This window comes from Centrocercus urophasianus, unplaced genomic scaffold (assembly GCF_019232065.1).
Source record: "Centrocercus urophasianus isolate 14NV4802_14NV808 unplaced genomic scaffold, USGS_Curo_1.0 seq_34, whole genome shotgun sequence".
Lineage (NCBI taxonomy): Eukaryota > Metazoa > Chordata > Aves > Galliformes > Phasianidae > Centrocercus > Centrocercus urophasianus.
In genome coordinates this window covers 7067526-7086341 of record NW_024884911.1, presented here as the reverse complement: position 1 = coordinate 7086341, position 18816 = coordinate 7067526, and the positions used below count along the sequence as shown (strand labels likewise).

The following is an 18816-nucleotide window of genomic DNA, read 5'->3' as shown; positions in this document are numbered from 1 at the left end:
TTGCAAAAAACTGGAAGCAATTCAGCTTGTGCAGTTTTAGAGCTAATTATGTGTATGGAAAATACTCAACTGTACCAAGAATGTAAGAAATCCTCTAATTTATTCAATACATTGTTTCACGATCTATTTCATGCTGACTGTTGCCACTGAACCAAACCTTATCTCAGGTCATTTGCATTCATCTCCTGTCTGTAGATTAAAAGCAAAAAATAAAGTAAAATCATTCCCATTTTCTTAGTTTATTCAGTAATTGCCAAATGGGTTCTGGTGCAACAACGTAGACTCCACGTAATAAACTTCTGCAGTTGCTATTTCCAAAAACTTTTGCAGACAAAAATGCAGTGAAGACAGGCAGCAAGAGGCTTTTCACTTGAGTTGAATAAGGTAACTGAATACGGTGAGGGTCTGAAATAGGAATGGTTTACGGGATGATTACCAATTCTTTTTTATTTTGGCTCATGCTGGTTAACCCCCACGCCCAGCTAAAGGTGCTTACACAACTCACTGGTTGGACAGGGAGCAGGATTCAATCCTGCCCTGCTATCAGTGATACATCTGTAGGATGCCAACTATAGAAACATTGGTTTTGTTTCGTCAGCCAATCATTTTGTTGTAGCATGTTGCAATTATGCATGTCTTGGCTACAATGGTTAAGAAATTCTCTGAACGAGTGGACAGTCAAGACTAATTTATTTTAAAAATTAAAACTAAATTGTAAGCACTTTTTTGTAAAACCAATGTCTGTTTTGTTACATACTTTTAATGTTGTGCTTTGTAAATGTCTTATTTGTGTAATAAATAAAGTTAATGCAAGTAGAAGTGCTGGCACTTACATCCAGAAAATGATGTAATTCCATTTTATTTTATTTTTTAAATACTTTCTGGCTTACTAATCAAGCAGCAACCCACCCAGTTCTCCTCTTTTATTATTTTGTTAAATTCCGGCTTCAGGAGAGTTCAACAAATGTTCGTAGTAAATGGATATAATTTCCTAGTTAGCAAACCAGTCATTAAAGAATACCTCTGGTGTACATTATTACAATGATCAATCAATATCAAAGTACTGAGCAAAAAGAGAGGAAAGGAATTCACCAGGACAGCTAACTGAAATCTGGGAAAATAATGTTGATTAAGATGGATTTGAATGACTTCAACACTGAATCTGAGGCACTCTTTTTAACAAATTGTTTTCAGGCTTAATGACGTGTGTATGTACTGCACACACCTCTCAGGAATATTGCTGTGAGAGCAGTCTGCTCTCTTTCATGGCTTTTTTTCTCAGCATGACTGATTAAGTGATTATTTCCATTTTTGTTTATGCTGACGGAGATGACAAAAAGATGATATTCCTGTAGAGGGACAGGGTGATGTAAGAGCAGTGACAAATCAGACGTATTGTCAATCACATCACCTGCTTTGGAATGTTACTGTCTAGCAAAACCAGCTTTCATGGGCCAGGTTTCTGCCCCGGTGCTCCGTCCTCAGCTTTGCGGCAGGTCCGGGTGATCCACTCGTGCTCCTCATCATCTGAAAGGAACAGAAAGAGATCACCAAACGTCACCGTTGCACACCCGCTCTTTGAATTATTGGGGTCCTGCTCAAACAATTTTTCCCTTGAGAACAAACCCCACTCCGAGCCACTGGCATCTCTCAGAACGTATTTTTGTTTCTAAAAATGGTCGTGTGCTGTTGTGTTGGAATTTGTCAGTGCGGGAGATTTGGGCTCTGCGGGAATGATTCTCATTACTCAGCTGTTTGATAAGGTTAACTTGGGTGGAGGTGAGATTTACACATACGTATGTGTATAAACACATATTGATTTTTTACGGCCACATGCAGGATTTGTTGAAAGGATCAGAAATGAAGACAGGCATTTTTTTGAATACCAGGTCTGTGTTGCTTGTCAGTTCATGGAAAGTGAAGGCACAGAAAAATCAACAGTCAAAGCCTGAGTTCTTCTCCACTTGTTCTGATGGGGCTGCTTTTGAAATGTAAGTTGTGATTGGTGTCACTAAGCTGATACAGTACTGAGATATGTTAGACCATCTTGTGTTCCTTGTTAGGATTCATGTCTGCCACATTCTCAGAGCACAACAGTGTGGAAAGACAATGTAGGAAAGAACAGCTGTCCTGCAGAGGTAGAATAGAAATGTTGTGTATGATTATGAACAAGTCACTTGGCAAATGTAAGCTGTGGTGTCTTAATTCCAGGGACTTCAACAGTCCTGTCTTCAAAAACTGTTCTACAGCATTTCCTCGTGTTTGTTTAGGGGAAAACAGATCTGTGCAGTAGACCAGGAAGCCTTGGAAAAAGGAAAATAGAATAACTGTATTTATTTTTAGAGCTGCTGCTTGCATTTACCGCTGTCTTAACAAATTCTCATGGTGATGTGTGTGATGTGTGCTTTTCACCTCAGTGTTAAGGATTTATAACAGCCGTTATTACATAAAAAATACAGAGATGGTTCCTAGCAGAGGCTGTGGTGCTGGGGCTGAGAACATCTCTTGGTGTAGCACAGGATCCCACCTCCTCCACATTTAAGAGCCCTGCTGGGTGAGGGCAGAACAGATCAAGGATGAAGCCTCTTCCTTGGAAGGAGTCAAATTCTCATGGAAATCTTTGACTTGTACCTTTGGGTTAAAGTGATGTAGTAGCATTTGAAATGTAAAAGGAGTGAGCTGTGCTAATCTAAGAAGTGAACAGAGGAGTGTGTGACAAATTAGGTTTGTGTACAAGAGTCCTCAATCATGTACTTAAATCTTACTCATTGTTCTAGTGGGTTTTGAATGGTCAGCTTTGCTCCTTTCCTTTTTGTTCCCCTTCCCCTTTTCCCTTTTCCCCTTTCCTTTCCATGCTGCCCCCCTTCCTTTTCTCCTTTCTGTACACGTGAGCTGAGTGCAGGTTTCACTTCTCACAAGATGCTGCTCCCAGGGAGCTCTGCTGGCATCCTGATCAAAGCAGGCTGAACTAAAGCATGTGCCAAAGCATTCGTCCCTTGCCTGAAGGGCAGCACCTCCCTGACGACCCTGCTCAGAAAGGCCTGTGGATCTTGGGATGTTTCCCAAGCAGTTTCCCTGCATTCTGCTCCCTGCACAGCATCTGCTCTCTGACGAAGGGCTGCTGATGCTGACTGACCCTATTAATGGCATATTTCTTGTTCAGACGTAAATCAGGAGAAAATAAATCCTGGAAAAATATGCTAAAAGGAAAATTTAAAAGATGAGCGCTGAACATCACTCGCAGACCACACAATCCTGACGTGGGCAGAGCTTCCATAGATGGCTGCAGCAGGAATGCAAATGTGGTCCTTCAGCTTTCTTAAAAACAACATCAAAGCCGTAATCAACTGCTGGCTTTTGTTCTATGCACTAGGTGTTCTGGCTCTGTAATGAGGCGATCACGTGAGCCCAGGCTATGACAGACATTGTCCAGTGCGGGTAGCTGTGGTTTTAGCTGAGATCTCCCCGAATAAAAAAAATACTTTGTCTGAGCTTGTGGTAATGGCATAGAAATGAAACTTTGTCTATTTCTGTCATGGCGAAGGAATAAACAAACCTTAAACATGCTACACATCACTGCTATCTAGCTCATATTTGGGTAATGATGTAAGTGGTTCACTTGAGTACTAGAAATAATCAGCCCACCTTCCTAGTGAGAAATCTGTTGTGGTCACGTAACAGCATCGAGGCTACAGGCGCTGAGAAAGGCAGATGCTACACCTGGCTTTGTGTTTCCAGCACAGCCTTGGTTTGCCTAGCTTCCTTCAGCACTGTTTTCGTTGCACAGGCAGACTGTGCTGTGCCTTCAGCCTCCCCAGCCTCGCAGTGTTTATGCTGTGATCAGATCCCATGCAATATTAAAATAATCAGCTGCAAAAACTGAATGGGCTATATGGATGTCAACTTTATGTATGAAAATGAATAATAGGTGTAAGGACTAAATATTAAAGAAATATATTCTAAAGCAAATCCTAGCACTGCCATCCAACCCGAGAGTGCTGTACAACTCGGGGTAGGTAAGGGAAAGGAAAGCACCGATCCAGCACAGCTAGAACCACAAAAGCAGACATCAGAATGGCTCTGGGGCCAGCTATGGGAGAAGTGGCAGAGAAATATTAGAATGTAAAGAGTTAAGCTATGGTAAAACATACTTTTGCTACACTAAAGAAGACTGGTTGATAATTACTGTAGTTTTAGGGCTATTTGAATCAGTGCAGCTGCAACCTCTTCAGTAGTAACCCCTGAAACAAGACAAACTGGGTTTATTGTACTGAACAAGTCTTAAAGCTCCTCCCTGATTGTTAGTAATTGGCAGCAATGGACTTAACAGCCTCTTGACTACCCTTTTTACACTCTACCTGACTGTGCAGCTAACAATTTAAATCACAGATGCCGATCCTTCTTTGTGGCAGCTGCTTGTTAACTACACGTTCCTCTTTTTCTGTCACTGGCTGCTTCCATAACCCTGCAACACCAGGGTTAGATTGGAGAATCACATTTCATCAATATTTAAAATGGAATTAAACCTTGAAGTTTGATTAATGCTAGCAGATAGTGAGTTGTAATTACTATTTTGCAAATTACAATTGTTTGAATATGTTAATATGATTGTCTAAGCACATCTTCACCTTCAGAAGTAATTTTCCCTCTAAAAAAGATTTGAAAAAAATACAAACTCTTTAATCAGTGGTAAATTATCAGCCTGTGCACAATTAGGAGGTGTGGGGTTTTTCGTGTTGTGTTTTGAATTTTGTGTCAGCGTATTTATCTTCAGAAGCTTATCCTTTTTTTGTTGTTTTGTAAGATTGTCCTCAGTAGAATATACATTCAGGGAACACACTTTGCTGAAACAGGACTGATGGTTAAATTTGAAGGTAAAGAAGAAAGACTTGGCTGAAAAGGTTACAGCTATCCCTTCTATCTGTGTTCAGGTGGTAAACATCAACAAGTTATTTACTCTGAAGTTAGTGAAATATAACGACCCTTATCACAGCATTGAATTGAAATCTTGAAGCAGAGAAAGATAAAGTTGGACGTTAATGGATGAACTGCTAGAATACATGTAACTATTGACTGAATGTCACAAATTATTTCCGTATGTCTCAATCAAAAATAAGATCAGTTTTCTACAACCCACAACACAGATTTTGAATACTGTAGACCAGATCCTCAGCCAGTCCAACCTGAGGTTGCTCCTTTTTAATTTAAGTAATTAATTCAAGCTGTTTTCATTAAGCAGACTCAAAGCATATGGAGCCAATCCTGGTAGCCACCTGCATGACTAATCCCCAAAGCAGTGTCTGTTCCCCACTGGAGTGCTGACTGGGGTGTAAGGCACAGGGATCTGCTGTGATCGAGGTGCCTGTGCATCAGTTGCGATGGAGCATTTTGATATAATTAAGACCCAGCTGAGCGTTTTGGCCCTACTTTGCTCTGTAAGTAGCACCTCTTGTATCAGTCCTTCTTAACAATTGTTGCTTTGCAGGTCTCTTCCTTGTTTTGACTGAATTTAGGGAAAGGTCCATGTGACAGTAAATTCTGTCAAAAATGCTGGAAGGTATATTCCATGGTGAGCTCAGTCAGTGAACGTGTCTGAAGCATCTGCCTACTTTTCCACGTTCAGTCTGAAAGCAGTGTAGTAGGGGCCAGAGTGACTTCCCAACTGCACGCTCCGTGTGTTTCTCAGAAGCGTGATTAGAAAAAGCCGAAAAGCTGGGGCTTGCTTCAGGGTGTTTCTGAGAGATGACTTGAAATTACACTGTAATTTAGGTGTATTTAACCTTCCTAGTTAAATGTATATTGCAAGGTTTAGAATGACTTGATTCTAGCTATTGCTTTTCTGTGTTGCTTATGGAAACTTCAGCTGTGAGAGATGTCTTGAGGCTCTGTAAGCCACATTGTGTGACTGCCAGCAAACAGCAGTGTCATCTTGTAGGCTTCAGGATTTGCTCTCTAACTTGTGCTTTCTCAGGAAACCACCTGGATGTATGTAGAACGATGCACCACACTGAAATTGGAACTTGGTGGCTTATAGAGGGAAACAGCTACACTGTCCATCCCAAAAAGCCTTTCATAGCTTTGGTGAGACATTTTGACTGGTAACGGGTCTGAGCCTTCACATCCCACTGCCCTGCTGTGATGCCTGTGCTGTTCTGCAGCGCAGCTGGAGAAATCACAGTGCAAACTGTTGCCATTCACAATAAGTCTCCCTCCAACCCTGATGGAGTAGCAGTATTAAACGCCAGCATGCCAGGCTGGCAGCAAAGTCTTGTGGCTTTTATTTTAATTTTTTTTTCAATTGGTTGGAAACAGAAATGCTGAGGTTCTGACAGGCTGACTCCTGTTCTTACCCCTGTCATCAAAATGGTTCCAAAGAATGTTTATCAATCAGGTGATAGGCGCTTTATATATAAAAATATAAATATATATATAAAAAAAACTTTGTATATAAAACTTTTTATATAAAAAAAACTTTGAAGACCTAACTCTGTGTTAGGTCTTCATGCTGCACTGTGCAGCTGCACGTGGCTCTGGTGTCTTAAAGGCTCTGTCTACACCGAAGGCTTGATGTGTGCCAAAATTCAGATCCTTGGTTCCCACCTCTGCATGATGGAGAACTGGGAACAGGCATGAGCACACATCATCCCTTTGCTCACTCTTGCTGCCATAGGAGCCAGGAGGGAGCAGCTGTGCCCCAAATTGTCCCTCCATTAGGGGCTCACATGCCTGCGGCTGTGAGACACAGCCAGGTGTCTGAGCAGCTTCCCATGAGCAGGGTTTATCAGAGCACATGTTTACAATAGGCCATCCTTGAACTAGAGCTGAGCTTCCTCTCTGTTTGTAGAGGGCCAAGCACACACACACACACCGTTGTAAACAACAGTATCGGTTAATTCTTTCGCATGCCTGACTCCTCCCGTCACCCGCAGTGCAGTTTATCATGTTCTTCCACTGCACAATCACAGCCGTATGTGATAGCATCTCAGCCGTGGATTCAGCCTGGCACACCCCTTTCATTTCCACTGCCCCTGTGGTCCCTAGCACTGCTTTCCTTACTGCGCCTGACCTCACCAACATCAAGGCTGGCAAGAAAACGAAAACATGTTTTCAATTAACTTTTGCTTCCACCCACAAATTCTCACCCTTCCACTTACATTTAATTACTGTAATTCCAAAATGGCCCAAAAATGAACTTTCCATCTCTTGTAAAACTTGTTTGCACGTGAGCGGTATGGCTGAATGTGAGTGCCTATAGGACTTGTGAATGACCTGCCCAGCAGGTTCACAACGGATGGCTAGCGCACAAACAAAGTTGTTTTTCTTGGCATGCCACTGTTTGGAACCGAAACTTTCATGGTTTCCAAAATGATAAGTGTTTTAAGACCAGCAAACCACAAGGAATGGTGTATCTGCAAAAGCTACAGCTACTGAAATTGCTGTAGTAACTTGTGCCATGATGCCACTATTAGTATTACATTGCTGGTTGTAGCATGAACCAATATGGTTTACGTCTAATCTATGTATGTTTTATACTAAAGCACTTAAGCCAAATTTAATATAAAAATATATTCTTGGTTAAATGGATGAGTGGTCTCCAAGCACATCCATCACCTGAACAGACTTTGATACAGAGCAAGACATAATAAATATGCATTCTGCATCAGTATTCAAACAATCACTCCTAACGTTTAGGTCCCTAAACAACTGACTTGTTGAGCACTGAGCGTTACTTAGGTCTGCATGCCTCACATCAGGACAAAAGCTACTTGTGTAAAAATAGCAATAGGTAGACAAGAGACTTGGACATCCACGTTAAAGAGCTGCAGCAAAATTTCTAACCTTCCTCTCAGCATAATATTTTTCAAGACTTTTGGTATCAGAGAATTGAGAATGTGCCAGGACAGTATGTACTGGGGAATGGAGGATTTATACCAGTGTGAGCAGCAAAACTGCCCTGGGACCAGCTGCAAGGGAAAAAGGTACACAGGAGGTGGAGGAGACAAGACCAAAAGGTGAATTTGTATGGACTTGTGTGCAGTGTTGTGGGTAAAGAAAGCAAGCTGAGTTCCGTGGCAGAGAGACAAAATACTTTTGCAAAGGTATTTTGGAGGAATTTGAATAAAAGAGGCCAGAAAGAGGAGTCAGCAGTAGTCAGGGGAGAATGCAGAAAGGATGTGAGCTTTGGTTGTTGCAAGAAAGGCAAATGGCTTCTCATATTCATATGCTCTATGGCTGTAAATTGGGAGTAGCATAGGCTCTCTATTTTACAAACTCCTTTTTTCAGAAATAAGTTTGTGAGCCAAAGCAAAGGAAAAAGATGAATGGATTGCAATAATTGCCATTTAACATAAAAATACATAAAATTTACAATTCAGTTAACTTATCAAATGTTAAAAAAAAATCAGCAAATAATGGACATCATTTGTTTTGTTCAGAGCTCAGAGGTAGAGACCAAATTCTGTAAATTAATTTCTGCAAAAGCTGTTTTTTTGTGTGCTTTTTTCTTTTTTTTTTCTTCAAACAGGTCTGGATCCTATTCGTTGTAGAATATACTGATTACCAACTATTTTTAAGAGCTTTACACAAACATTATTTCTTTTGTTGTGTGAAATGCAGAATCAGCCATCTGGCAAATGCCCCAGAGCTAAAATCTTTTACATGACATATAATTCAAAATGATTAAATATACAACAGAAAATAGCTATAGCATTGCACTTAAAATAGCATGAACTTTTACTGCCGATCAAAACTGATTTCTTTAGCTTAACAAGTATCCAAAGAACAATTATTTGAAGAGCTTTTAAGAGTTTCAATATGTAGGAACCAAACCTCATCTAAATTCAGTGTCTTAAGTCAAATAAAAAAGAAACAAATGTACAAAAGATTAAATGGTCCTGTGTTGTAAGTAGACATTTAAATCGATGGGAAGCTAAATTCATGTGAACAAAAATACTGTATCCCTTGTGTGTGTGTTGCTGGGGCTTTCCTCTCCTTAGCAATAGGGGCATCTGCCAAAACAGCTCCTACATTCTTAGGCAATGATTGGGGACTAGCCTGGAATCAGAGCGCTCATCCACTGCCTCCATCATCAGGGTGGTGATTTCAAAGAAGAGCAGCGAAGAAACATCAATGTGTGCTCCCCAACTCCAGCCTTTTTTTCATTTTTATTTTTTCCTTTTTTCCCTGCACTGCACTCAACTCCAAGTTACACTTGCTGTCTTTCTCCAGAAATACTCCAGGCCTGAAAAACTGCCAGGTCCTTACCCTGCGCCCAGTTCTCCAGTAGCTTATGAGAAAGGCACACAGACGTGCGTGTGCTCTTCGGGGTGCATGAGGGTAGGTACAGAAATATTGCCCAGTGCAATTACTGAGGGGTTATGGTTGTTCCACACAAGTCAAAGTCTCCATTTCTCAGGCAGCACCAGGTGCAGGTCGCAGCAGATTTCAGTCAAAGAAGCCTAAATGTAGCAGATTTATCTCGTGGACTTTCACACTTGGATAAGCCTGATATGGGTGAAAACATCTCTGCTGAATTTGAAAAAATTGCTTTTAAATCCTTTCAGGCCTCCATCCCACATTAATGGTGGGAGGTAACTCTAAGTCCATGATTACTAAGGCTTAGAATTACAAGGTGTTCCAATCTTGCCTGTGGAGTTGGGTCACCCTCAAAACCAAGGAAAACTGGATGGTCTAAAACCAGCCTTGTTAAAACTAGAATGAAATAATATTCTTGAGTCTTGATCTTTTCAGCTTTTAATGATTCCTCAAGCAGGTCTTTTCCTGTTGCTTTCTACGAGATGTTCAGGCTTCTAGAAATCCTAGGCTGATTGCTGGCTGGCTTGGGACTGCAGCAGCACCAAAACCTTTTCTCTTAGTGGGCACTTGCCTTGGCTTTTTGGGCCTAATCCTGCTCTTAGTAACATGCATGTTAGTTCAGCGACCTGACTGAGTTATAGAATAAAGGCAGGCTTTGTGTCTTCCTATTCTTGGTCTCATACAAAGAGATGCACGTGTTTCAGGTAATACTGACTGCAGTGCAGAAAGCTGCCACCCTACGCACTGCACTCGTACTAATTTAACCTGAAAATGGAACGCAGAAGTAGAAGCACAAATTTTCTCATATTGCAAAGAGCAAAAGTGTGTTTCATACTATTTAACGCAGCATCAGGAGAGCTGCAGGAGAAACGGGGCAATTTTCATCAGAAGTATCTTTGCTTTTCATCAGAAGAGAGGTGACCCAGGCGATCTCCTATCGTGCTTCCCTCCGGAGAACAAGATTTCTATTTCTGACAGTATTTTCTCTTTGAAAATGATGGGCCTCTCCAATATTCAGGGGTCCTAAAACTTGAATCATTTCTCTTCTTTTATCAACCTGCTTTGCGTTGAACATAACATCATATATTTCCTACTTCCCCCTGAAAAATTGGGAAATCCACCTCTCTTTCTGTTGACTCAACCCTCTTACAGAGGTGCCAGGAGACCAATTTCTGGGAGAGGAAAAAAAAAAAAAAGAACACTGACTGAAACAGGAGTCCTGTCCCAGTGCCTATTCAAAACAAACAGTGTATCTCCTTACAAACCAGTATTATTATTCTTATTTATGTGCCTAATTTTGTGTACTTCGCAATACTAGAGAAAAAAAAGAAAGATTGAAGATCATACGAAGAATGAAGAGAAATTTGAGCATCCCCAAGGAAACAGAGGTTTGGGGATGGAGTAATAACTGCAAGACTGCAATGAGAATTTGGAAAACTTTGCTAGAGTATAACAAAACTGCTGCTGTCATTTCATTCTCTGGGCCTGATTATATCTTCACGATGGGCCTTTGCTCTGCTTTACAGTAAGAGCTCTTTAAGTAAATGAGGATCAGACCTCCGTGCTAGCGAAATGCAAAGCTTGCCAAATTCAATAGGAGTCTCTACGGTATTCTATGAACACTCATCTTGACAAAGAAGTGGTGGAAGCAAACTCTGCAATTGTAAATGGAGACTATTTTTTTTCCAGTCTTCTGGAATGATAGCTGGGTGCTGCCAGTTTGGCAGGAAAGTCAGTGCCAAGGCAGTATGCTTCCTTGCTCTGTTTCCCAAACGGCCAAGAAACAATCAGAAATTGCTTCATAATAGGGCCAGGGTGAAAGGTGAGAACTGGAGTATTCTTTATGCCTGCTTCCAGACCTGAGGAAGATAGTGTCGTTTTGGTAAACCTGTCAAGCTGTTGTAAGAACTTCCTGAATGCTTCCTACCATCTGCTTTTGATGCTTTCAAGACTTGGCTGGAAGCCTGGAGGTTTTCCTGCTCCTTCCTGCCCAACCTATAATGGAGTAATTCTGGATCTGTTCCCTGTCATTCCAGCCTCTTCCTCAGTTTCTTCTGCTTACAGCTGGGCTTTTTTAGTTTTTTTTTTTTTTTTTAACTACAGTGGCCTTGTGCCCTGAATCATCTCTCCCGGGGCAGAAAGTGTTCCTCTGATGTTGAACAAGTGCTGGGTTTTTCAATTGTGTTCATGTTCTTAAGAGGAAGGGTCTGGCCTACATGACACATTCCTTCTTCACACTCACATCAACAAGGTTAACTTTGTGTCCCGGCTTTGCAGGGAATGGTCACACAAAGCACATCTCCAGCAATGCTGTCCGACCGCACGCTGCGCCGCTCTGGGCAGTGAATATTGATTGATATAATTCGTAGGGTTTGAGATAATTGTCATCAAGGACAATGAGTTCAAAGAACAGATTAAAAAACAATAAATTGAATTCCAAGGCGTTCCCTCCTGTACTAATCTGTGTAGGTTCCTGTGTTTTTGGAAAGCATGTTGCTTATCTTCCTCATCAGTAGGCCCACTGCATTCCAGTATTTTGGATCAATGCCATTTGTAATAATCTAGATCAGTTTTTATTCAACGTTTATAAAACAGGCCATGTATCATAGGGTATATTTTATAGCAGATGGTATCTCCAATTCATTCAGCTTCCCCCCTTCACTTCCCTCCTCCGACATCATAGTGCACACTCACAAAAGCTCTTGAAAGTAGAGCTGAGCAGAATTTTTTTCAACAAATAGTAAAATTTCTGAAAAAGGGAGTTTCCAAGCAACAAAATTGTTCAACTGTGGCATGCTGAAAATGCAGCATTCTGTCTTCTAGAAACACCAGGTCTTGTAATTTGGATATTTGGAAAAGAAAAGAAAAAAATGAGGGGGGTGGTTCCTTTGAAAAGCATTTTTGTTTAAAAATAAAAAAATTTATATATATATATATATATCTGTACTGAAAAGGGTGATAAACACAGAGTTTAAATAACCAGAACACAAAGCACTTGTTTCAGGTCAGATTATCTTTTTGAGTTACCCTGGTGTCAGCTGTTGGGGATTCTTCTGTTTGCATATTATCTGTAATGATTCCCTTTTGACTTCATGAGAAGTGATTTTCATCAAGGTTTATTAACTTGGGGACTGATCTATGAGACCCAGTCTTTGTCAGGTTTGTCTCAAAACACAGCTCTAGAATGTGAGAAGACAGTTTCCTATTTAGCAACGTATGAGCCCTAAAGCCCATTTAAGTAAAAGGGGCTGTTCTCACACTTGAAGACAAGCAGATGCTAAAGCCCTGTGCTGGGTCACAACACAGCCTGCCAGCTGTCCAGAGGAATGCTGCACACCTCACTGCCATTCCTTTCCCTGAGATCATAATGGAGGAGATTGAGGATTTTCCTGAGATTAAATTACTAAGTGGGAATACAATTATTTCACTGTAATTTTACAAAACGTGACCAGTACCACTCTGGGGATACATAAATAGCTGAGAAGAATAAAGATTTAAGAAATATTTTAGCTTGGCGATAACAGAACCAAAGCACTTTTGAAAGTCTCTGCTTTAACCACCTGTCCTAAAAGCTACAAGTGTATGACTGGGGTTTACAGTGCCAAAGAAGTTCTCATACCTGCATTTCTGAGAAATCCCAGCTCATAGTCAGTGACAATTCTGGTTTCAGGATTATAGAATCCATCACCACAGTCGTAACATCCTGCTGGGATTTTTCGAGGAGGATCCAGATTGGTAAGCTGAGAAATGCCTAAATTAGAAACAACAACCAGAAAGGGTTTGCTCTATTTTGGCTGTTTTCCCCCCCCCACCTGCATTTGTGACTTCGCTCAAAATAACTATGAAATATTACATCTCCTTGGCGTTTGCCACAAAAACAACATCGTCGCTTTACAACGAGTTTTATAAAAAAGTTCTGACAATTTTGCTGACGGAGAAAAAGGAGAAATGCACGGAAAGATCGGGGTAAGAAGATCTCGCCCATCTCCCCGTGCCGCGACTCCGCCACGGAGCCAGCAGGGCACGGCGGCCCCAGCCGAGCACGGCAGCGCCGGGGACGAATCCCGCGCGCCGCGGCCGCACACCGCGCTCCGTTCGGCTCTCGGCGCTGCGCCAGGCCGCACCCCCCAGCCGCACGCTCGGGACGCGCACTAACGGCCTCGGCCGGCCCCGCCTCCTCGTGCCGGGCGGCCCCGCACGTCGCTACCTGCGGCTCTGAGCCCCGAGCGGATCTCGCTGTAGAACCTCCTGTCGTAGCCGTCGCAGTAATCCCACCTTTCGGCCGCGTATTCGAGGCCGTCTGCAAAAGTGAACTTCCCCTGCGAGGCACGTCCCGGGGTGCCCGGTGAGAGCCGGCGGCTCCCGGGCCGCGACCCCCGGTGCCGCCTGCCCTACCTCCACGGGCAGCCCGCGGTGCCACACCGCGCGGAAGGTGCCGCCGCCGGGGAACAGCAGCTCGCCCCGCCCGTGGAACGCGCCGTCCCGCAGCTCGCCGCGGTACTCGGTGCCGGTGGGCAGCGTGTAGGAGCCCCGTCCCTCCATCCTGCGGGAGAAAAGGGGCGGTCGGAACCGCTCTCCCCGCGCCGTCCCGACTCCCCCCGCCGGTCCCACCTGCCGCGCTCGGTGTCGCCGCAGAAGCGGCTGCCCGTCACCTCCATGGCGGCGCTGCGCGGCGCGGTCGTCATGGCAACGACGCCGCCGGGGTGAGCAGCCGAGCTCCGCCCCCCGCCGCGCCGCCGCAGGCGCGGTCCCGCCCTCCTAGCGGCGGCGCATGCGCGGTGTCGGCGGGGCGCTGAGGGGAGCTCAAGGAGAGCGGCGCCGCCATGCCCGGCACCGTGGAGGTGCCCTCCCTGGAGGAGCTCGATGTGCAGGAGGTGAGGGAGGCGCTGGGCTGGGCTGGGCTCGGCCTCGGCCTCGGCCTCGGCCTCGGCCTCGGCCGCGGCCTCGCCGGGCGCCGTTGAGGCGGCCGCTCCTATTGCCGCTTTGTCCCGCTGCAGGTGACGGTCAGCTCGGCCGTGCTGAAGGCCGCGGCCCACCACTACGGCTCGCAGTGCGACCGGCCCAACAAGGAGTTCATGCTGTGCCGCTGGGAGGAGAAGGACCCGCGGAAATGCCTGAGGGAGGGCCGGCAGGTCAACCAGTGCGCGCTCGACTTCTTCAGGTGAGCGCGGGTGCTCAGAGGTGTTGGATCCGCCCTGGAGGCGGGCAGTGGTGCTGAGCGGGGGGCGTCGTGCCTTCTGTGTTACCTGCTTGAAGTTGACCTTGTCCTTTCTCGCTGCTGCAGAGTGCCTTGCTGCTTATAGATATGTTATGAAATCTGGAAAAGAAGCTGAAATTCCGCGCTGTCACCTGATTCACGTGCACACTACTGTAATAGCTCTGTTAGCTTCAGAATTGAGTTCTTATGACAGAAGTACGGGTGGGGGCATGTGTCAGTGCCGGCGCTGTGTTCCTGGGCTGCCAGCACAGCGCCTGGCTCAGCCTGCTCAGAGCATGTCCTCTACTTTTGTAGTGGGCAGTGATCAGAGCCTTCCTCCTTTCTGAGGTGAAGACATCAAAGTAACTGGGAGTTCTTAGAACACTGTATATTGTATGCTATGTTAGTTAACCAAAGGAACATCACACGTGGGGGAGCCGCGTCCTTCTACTTCACAAGAACACCCTCCACATATTGGTGAAGTTGCTGCTATCCCTGCTTGTAGCCACAGTGATGCAAACTTCTGTGATGCTGGCATTAGGTTCTGTTTAATGGTGTTTCAGATACTGTCTTCTGACAGCCTTAGGTGGGTACGAGGAATTGCAATGAGGAGAATTCAGAAATTGAGGTTTGAATGAGTAAGAGAGGAAAATATTAACTATACCACTTGCCAAAGATTTTCTTTCCGCAATCTCTTACAGGAAGATTAAAGTACACTGTGCAGAGCCATTTACTGAGTACTGGACATGCATTGACTATAGCAACTTGCAGGAGCTCCGTCGATGCCGAAAGCAGCAGGCAGTGTTTGATAACTGTGTGCTAGAGAAGTTGGGCTGGGTGAGACCTGATCTGGGACAGCTCTCTAAGGTAACTGTCTGCCCTTTTGATTGGGTAATCAGATTCCTCTTTTCCTTCCTACATGCAGTTTTTTTGACCTGGTGTCAAACTTTTCTTCCATCTTAGAAGGTGATACATGAACTCAGCACTGGAAGCTTGCTGACTTTACCAGAAATCAAGACTCTTTCAGCATTCTCTAGCGTTCCTGGAAGACCTGCACTTTGCTCGTGCTTCTCCACCTAATTTACTTTTATCTAATGCAGAGATCCTTGCTTTAGCAGCGAAGCTCGCACGTTTGTGGACCTGTGACATAGTTATGTATAAAATGCCCTTCACTACCTTTTTTTTTTTTTTTTTTTTTTTTTTTAAACACTGGAGGTAGGAGTCTTTCATCCAATCCATGCTGCATCCTTAGCATGATCTGCTGGTGCTTCCCTTAACCTAACTTTTCTGTTAAACGCCATAGGAAGTTGCATAATTCTTTACTTTTTCTTTATAGGTCACAAAAGTGAAGACAGACCGACCTATCCCTGAGAATGCCTATCATTCTAGACCTAGGCCAGAGCCCAATCCACCTGTTGAAGGAGAGCTGAAGCCTTCTCCATTTGGCAGTAGGCTTTTTTTCTGGACGTGGTAAAGTGGGCAGACTGTGCCATAACTGAAATGCAAAGGTACATTGATTGCAAATGTAAATTGTCCAGTACATGTTGAGTATGACTTTAACTTTCATGATTAAAGATTAAAAAAAAAAAAAAAAAAAAGTTATGTGACTTAGCAGACTTTCTTTAAACATACATGTCTGTATTTCTTAGCTGCTATGATGTGTGAGTATCTCCACTTTGCTCTGTGTTCTCTGTATCCCACAGTCCTGGGGGCCATCTTAATGCCAGCTGTGATGGTTGCTCGATGGTGGCTGCCAGCCCATGTCTGAGATGTGTATAAATATAGTTTACATCTTTGCTGCTTCAAGTGATCAAAAAACAGTGTGAGAACTCTGTCATTTGCATCAAGTAGACTTGGAAAGCTAACAAGACATTAATGTCTTCCTGTACAATCTTGCAGCCAGTAATTGTGCAGATTTTTACCCAGGACCTGTCTAGGAGCAAGCTTTTAGTCTGAGTTGGTGGCTCTGGTGGGTGTGAGATCAGTACTGCTTTCGATAACAGGATCCTTCTCATTACCACCTACTTAAACCTCATGCCAGGTTTGTTGGTTACTTTTGTTTATTTTTGTTAATGGGGAATGCAAACTACTTCATCAGCAAAATCACAGTGAATCAACTCCTTTAAGAAAGGCTGCCTTCTAAAGGACCTTGTACTGTTAAGCGGTTTAAGAAGGTCCCTCATCTTCTGATGACCTGGCAGGGGCTTGGGCAGCGTTGTCTCACTGATTCCTTCTGATAGAGGAGTATGGCAGCTTTCTCCAGCTAACTTTTCTGCAGTATCCAATCTTATATTTCATCAGTCTAGTCTTTCCTGTGCTCTTCTCCTCCAATGACAAGAACCGTATCACAAAGGTCAGAAAAAACAAATGGACTTGTCTTCATAAAGCTGTGTGCAGTTCAGTTTGACCTGGGCCAGATTGGGTAGTCTGAACCACAGCAAAGACTTGAATGGTACTTTACTCCTTGAGTAGGCTAACAGTGAAATCGGGATCTGAAGATTTAATATCTCCTTGTTTGGGGTAGGATTAAGCTTAATGTGTCTGTAGCTGAAGCATGGATCCACGGAGCTAGAGGAAAAATTATATAAGCTTTATCTAAAAATAGCTTGTGTATGGTGTGCCTGATGGATTCCTGCTGGTTTCTATTTGGGTATGTAGACTGAGACTCAGAAGGCAGGTGCTGTGGCATACATGTTTGCATTTTAATGTACATATCATGCTGTCTTAACATCTACGTGTCTAAACCTTTGCAGTTTTTCCTTACAGGTGACTGCCATTATTTCAGAGCAGCCATATATTACTGAAGAAAAATAACTTCTTTTCCCCAGAGACTGAAATTAGAGGAAGTTTGAGGTCTAATTGCATTGATCTGTAGTATCATCAAGTAGAAGATGCGTATTCCTGTGATGTTAACATGTATTGCATCTAATCTTGTTGACCCATTCCATTACTTGGGCAACCTTACAAAAATATATTTTATATATTAGCAAGACATAGTAAGTAATAGCTTTAAATTGTCAGCATATTGTATGAAACATTTTGGAACTGAACATTTGCTTTTGAGTGGACATCCTGTAGTCAGCTCCTGATCATAGTTAGAGGTTTAGGTGGTTTTTTTTTTCCCTGTTAAATTCATTCTGAAAAGAATGACATTGGTAAGTAGGTGGGGGGGATGTGTTTAAAAATCCCATGCTTACATTGGCTAGTATGGGGGGGGGGGGGGAAGTACTGTAAGTGGGGGAAAAAAGGTTTAAGCTGTAGCCCCAACAGTTTAAGTCTAGGCATCTCTCCTGCCAGCTGAATCTCCTATGTTTTGGATTGCAGGCTGTTGATCCTGTAGTTATGTGTTGGCCTTGTTTAAAAGTCAGAATTAACTGCTTTCTTAGATTCCCAGTTGAGTTTCATGCAGGAGTGGGAAGGTGAATTTACAAAGAGTACAGCAGAGGAGGATAATGAAGTGATCGTAAAGTCAAGTGCAATTCAGCTGCACTGTGGGCACTTCTTCCATTAACTTCTTTGAGGTAATTAGTTCATGGATTTTATCTGTTGGCTGAATCTCTGCAAAAAGTCTTGCCAGAGGTCTGTTTCTTGGTGCTTTGGACAGTACCTGCATGTAGCTATTTCTGTTGAGGGTTGTTGTGTGGCTTTACTCAAATGTAGATTGTCCCTTTGGAGCTGTAATGTTTTTTTGGAAACTTTAGAACAAGTGAATGTCAAGATTGAGTAAAGACCATAAAACTGTTTTTGAGGAATGTATTGTGACGTTTTTTTGGCAGATGGAGAGCAAATGCACGCAGATTCAATGCAGATATTTTACTGGCAATGTGAGAAATGTTATTTGTTATGCTGTAGGCTCTAAGCTCTGCCAGAGCTTTTAATCATGTGTGAAATTAATAGAACTTCAAGCCAAAGTGATGGCAGTCTGCCCCGTGCCGTGGTCTGCATTGGGCAGAAAGCAGTCCCTTTCAGTGTGGATGGAAAGAGAAAAATCCTAGTGCAATTTCTAGTCTTTGTAAGGGAGGGGTGTGCTTACTGTGAGGTACCAGCATCACAACATTGTTCCAGAGGGAAAGCACCCTGCAAGGTATGTCTGGCAGCTTGACATCCCTGCTTCCACATGGTTCTGCTCCTTTCCCAGGGTGGAAGAGCTGGAGATGTTTTGGTAGCAGGAATGAGGGGAGTGCAGCAATAAGACCCTCTTGGCTTACAGCCACCAAACTGTTCATCTGAGAAAGCAGTGGGAAGGAATTGATTTTTAATAACCTCTCCTGCCTGTTTAATAATTCTATTGTGTGTCACTCATT

The 18816-nt window shown here is 43.4% G+C and overlaps 2 protein-coding genes across 2 annotated transcripts; one reads left to right on the top strand and one right to left on the bottom strand.

Annotated features, from left to right (window-relative positions):
- Positions 1-233: 233 nt before the first annotated feature.
- On the bottom strand, positions 234-13973 carry MORN5 (MORN repeat containing 5). The gene is made up of 6 exons (XM_042831017.1): positions 13927-13973; positions 13711-13858; positions 13523-13634; positions 12935-13066; positions 1412-1527; positions 234-405 (listed from the first exon to the last, which is right to left on the bottom strand). The coding sequence occupies exons 1-5, from the start codon at positions 13971-13973 to the stop codon at positions 1448-1450; spliced, it is 519 nt and encodes a 172-aa protein (XP_042686951.1). The 3' UTR covers positions 234-405; positions 1412-1447.
- A 120-nt stretch (positions 13974-14093) lies between these two features.
- On the top strand, positions 14094-16020 carry NDUFA8 (NADH:ubiquinone oxidoreductase subunit A8). Its single transcript, XM_042830751.1, has 4 exons — positions 14094-14189; positions 14313-14476; positions 15214-15379; positions 15849-16020. The coding sequence occupies exons 1-4, from the start codon at positions 14139-14141 to the stop codon at positions 15984-15986; spliced, it is 519 nt and encodes a 172-aa protein (XP_042686685.1). The 5' UTR covers positions 14094-14138; the 3' UTR covers positions 15987-16020.
- The last annotated feature ends 2796 nt before the right edge of the window (positions 16021-18816 follow it).

What these genes read in the sequence shown, in the direction of transcription:
- NDUFA8 (XM_042830751.1), top strand. Translation starts at nt 14,139, where the DNA reads ATGCCCGGCACCGTGGAGGTGCCCTCCCTGGAGGAGCTCGATGTGCAG. An exon ending in AGGAGCTCGATGTGCAGGAG is followed by an intron (nt 14,190 to 14,312) that starts GTGAGGGAGGCG and finishes GTCCCGCTGCAG; the next exon opens with GTGACGGTCAGCTCGGCCGT. An exon ending in ATCTGGGACAGCTCTCTAAG is followed by an intron (nt 15,380 to 15,848) that starts GTAACTGTCTGC and finishes TTTTCTTTATAG; the next exon opens with GTCACAAAAGTGAAGACAGA.
- MORN5 (XM_042831017.1), bottom strand. Translation starts at nt 13,973, where the DNA reads ATGGAGGTGACGGGCAGCCGCTTCTGCGGCGACACCGAGCGCGGCAG. An exon ending in ACCGCGGGCTGCCCGTGGAG is followed by an intron (nt 13,635 to 13,710) that starts GTAGGGCAGGCG and finishes CGTGCCTCGCAG; the next exon opens with GGGAAGTTCACTTTTGCAGA. An exon ending in GGGATTTCTCAGAAATGCAG is followed by an intron (nt 1,528 to 12,934) that starts GTATGAGAACTT and finishes TGTTCCTTTCAG; the next exon opens with ATGATGAGGAGCACGAGTGG.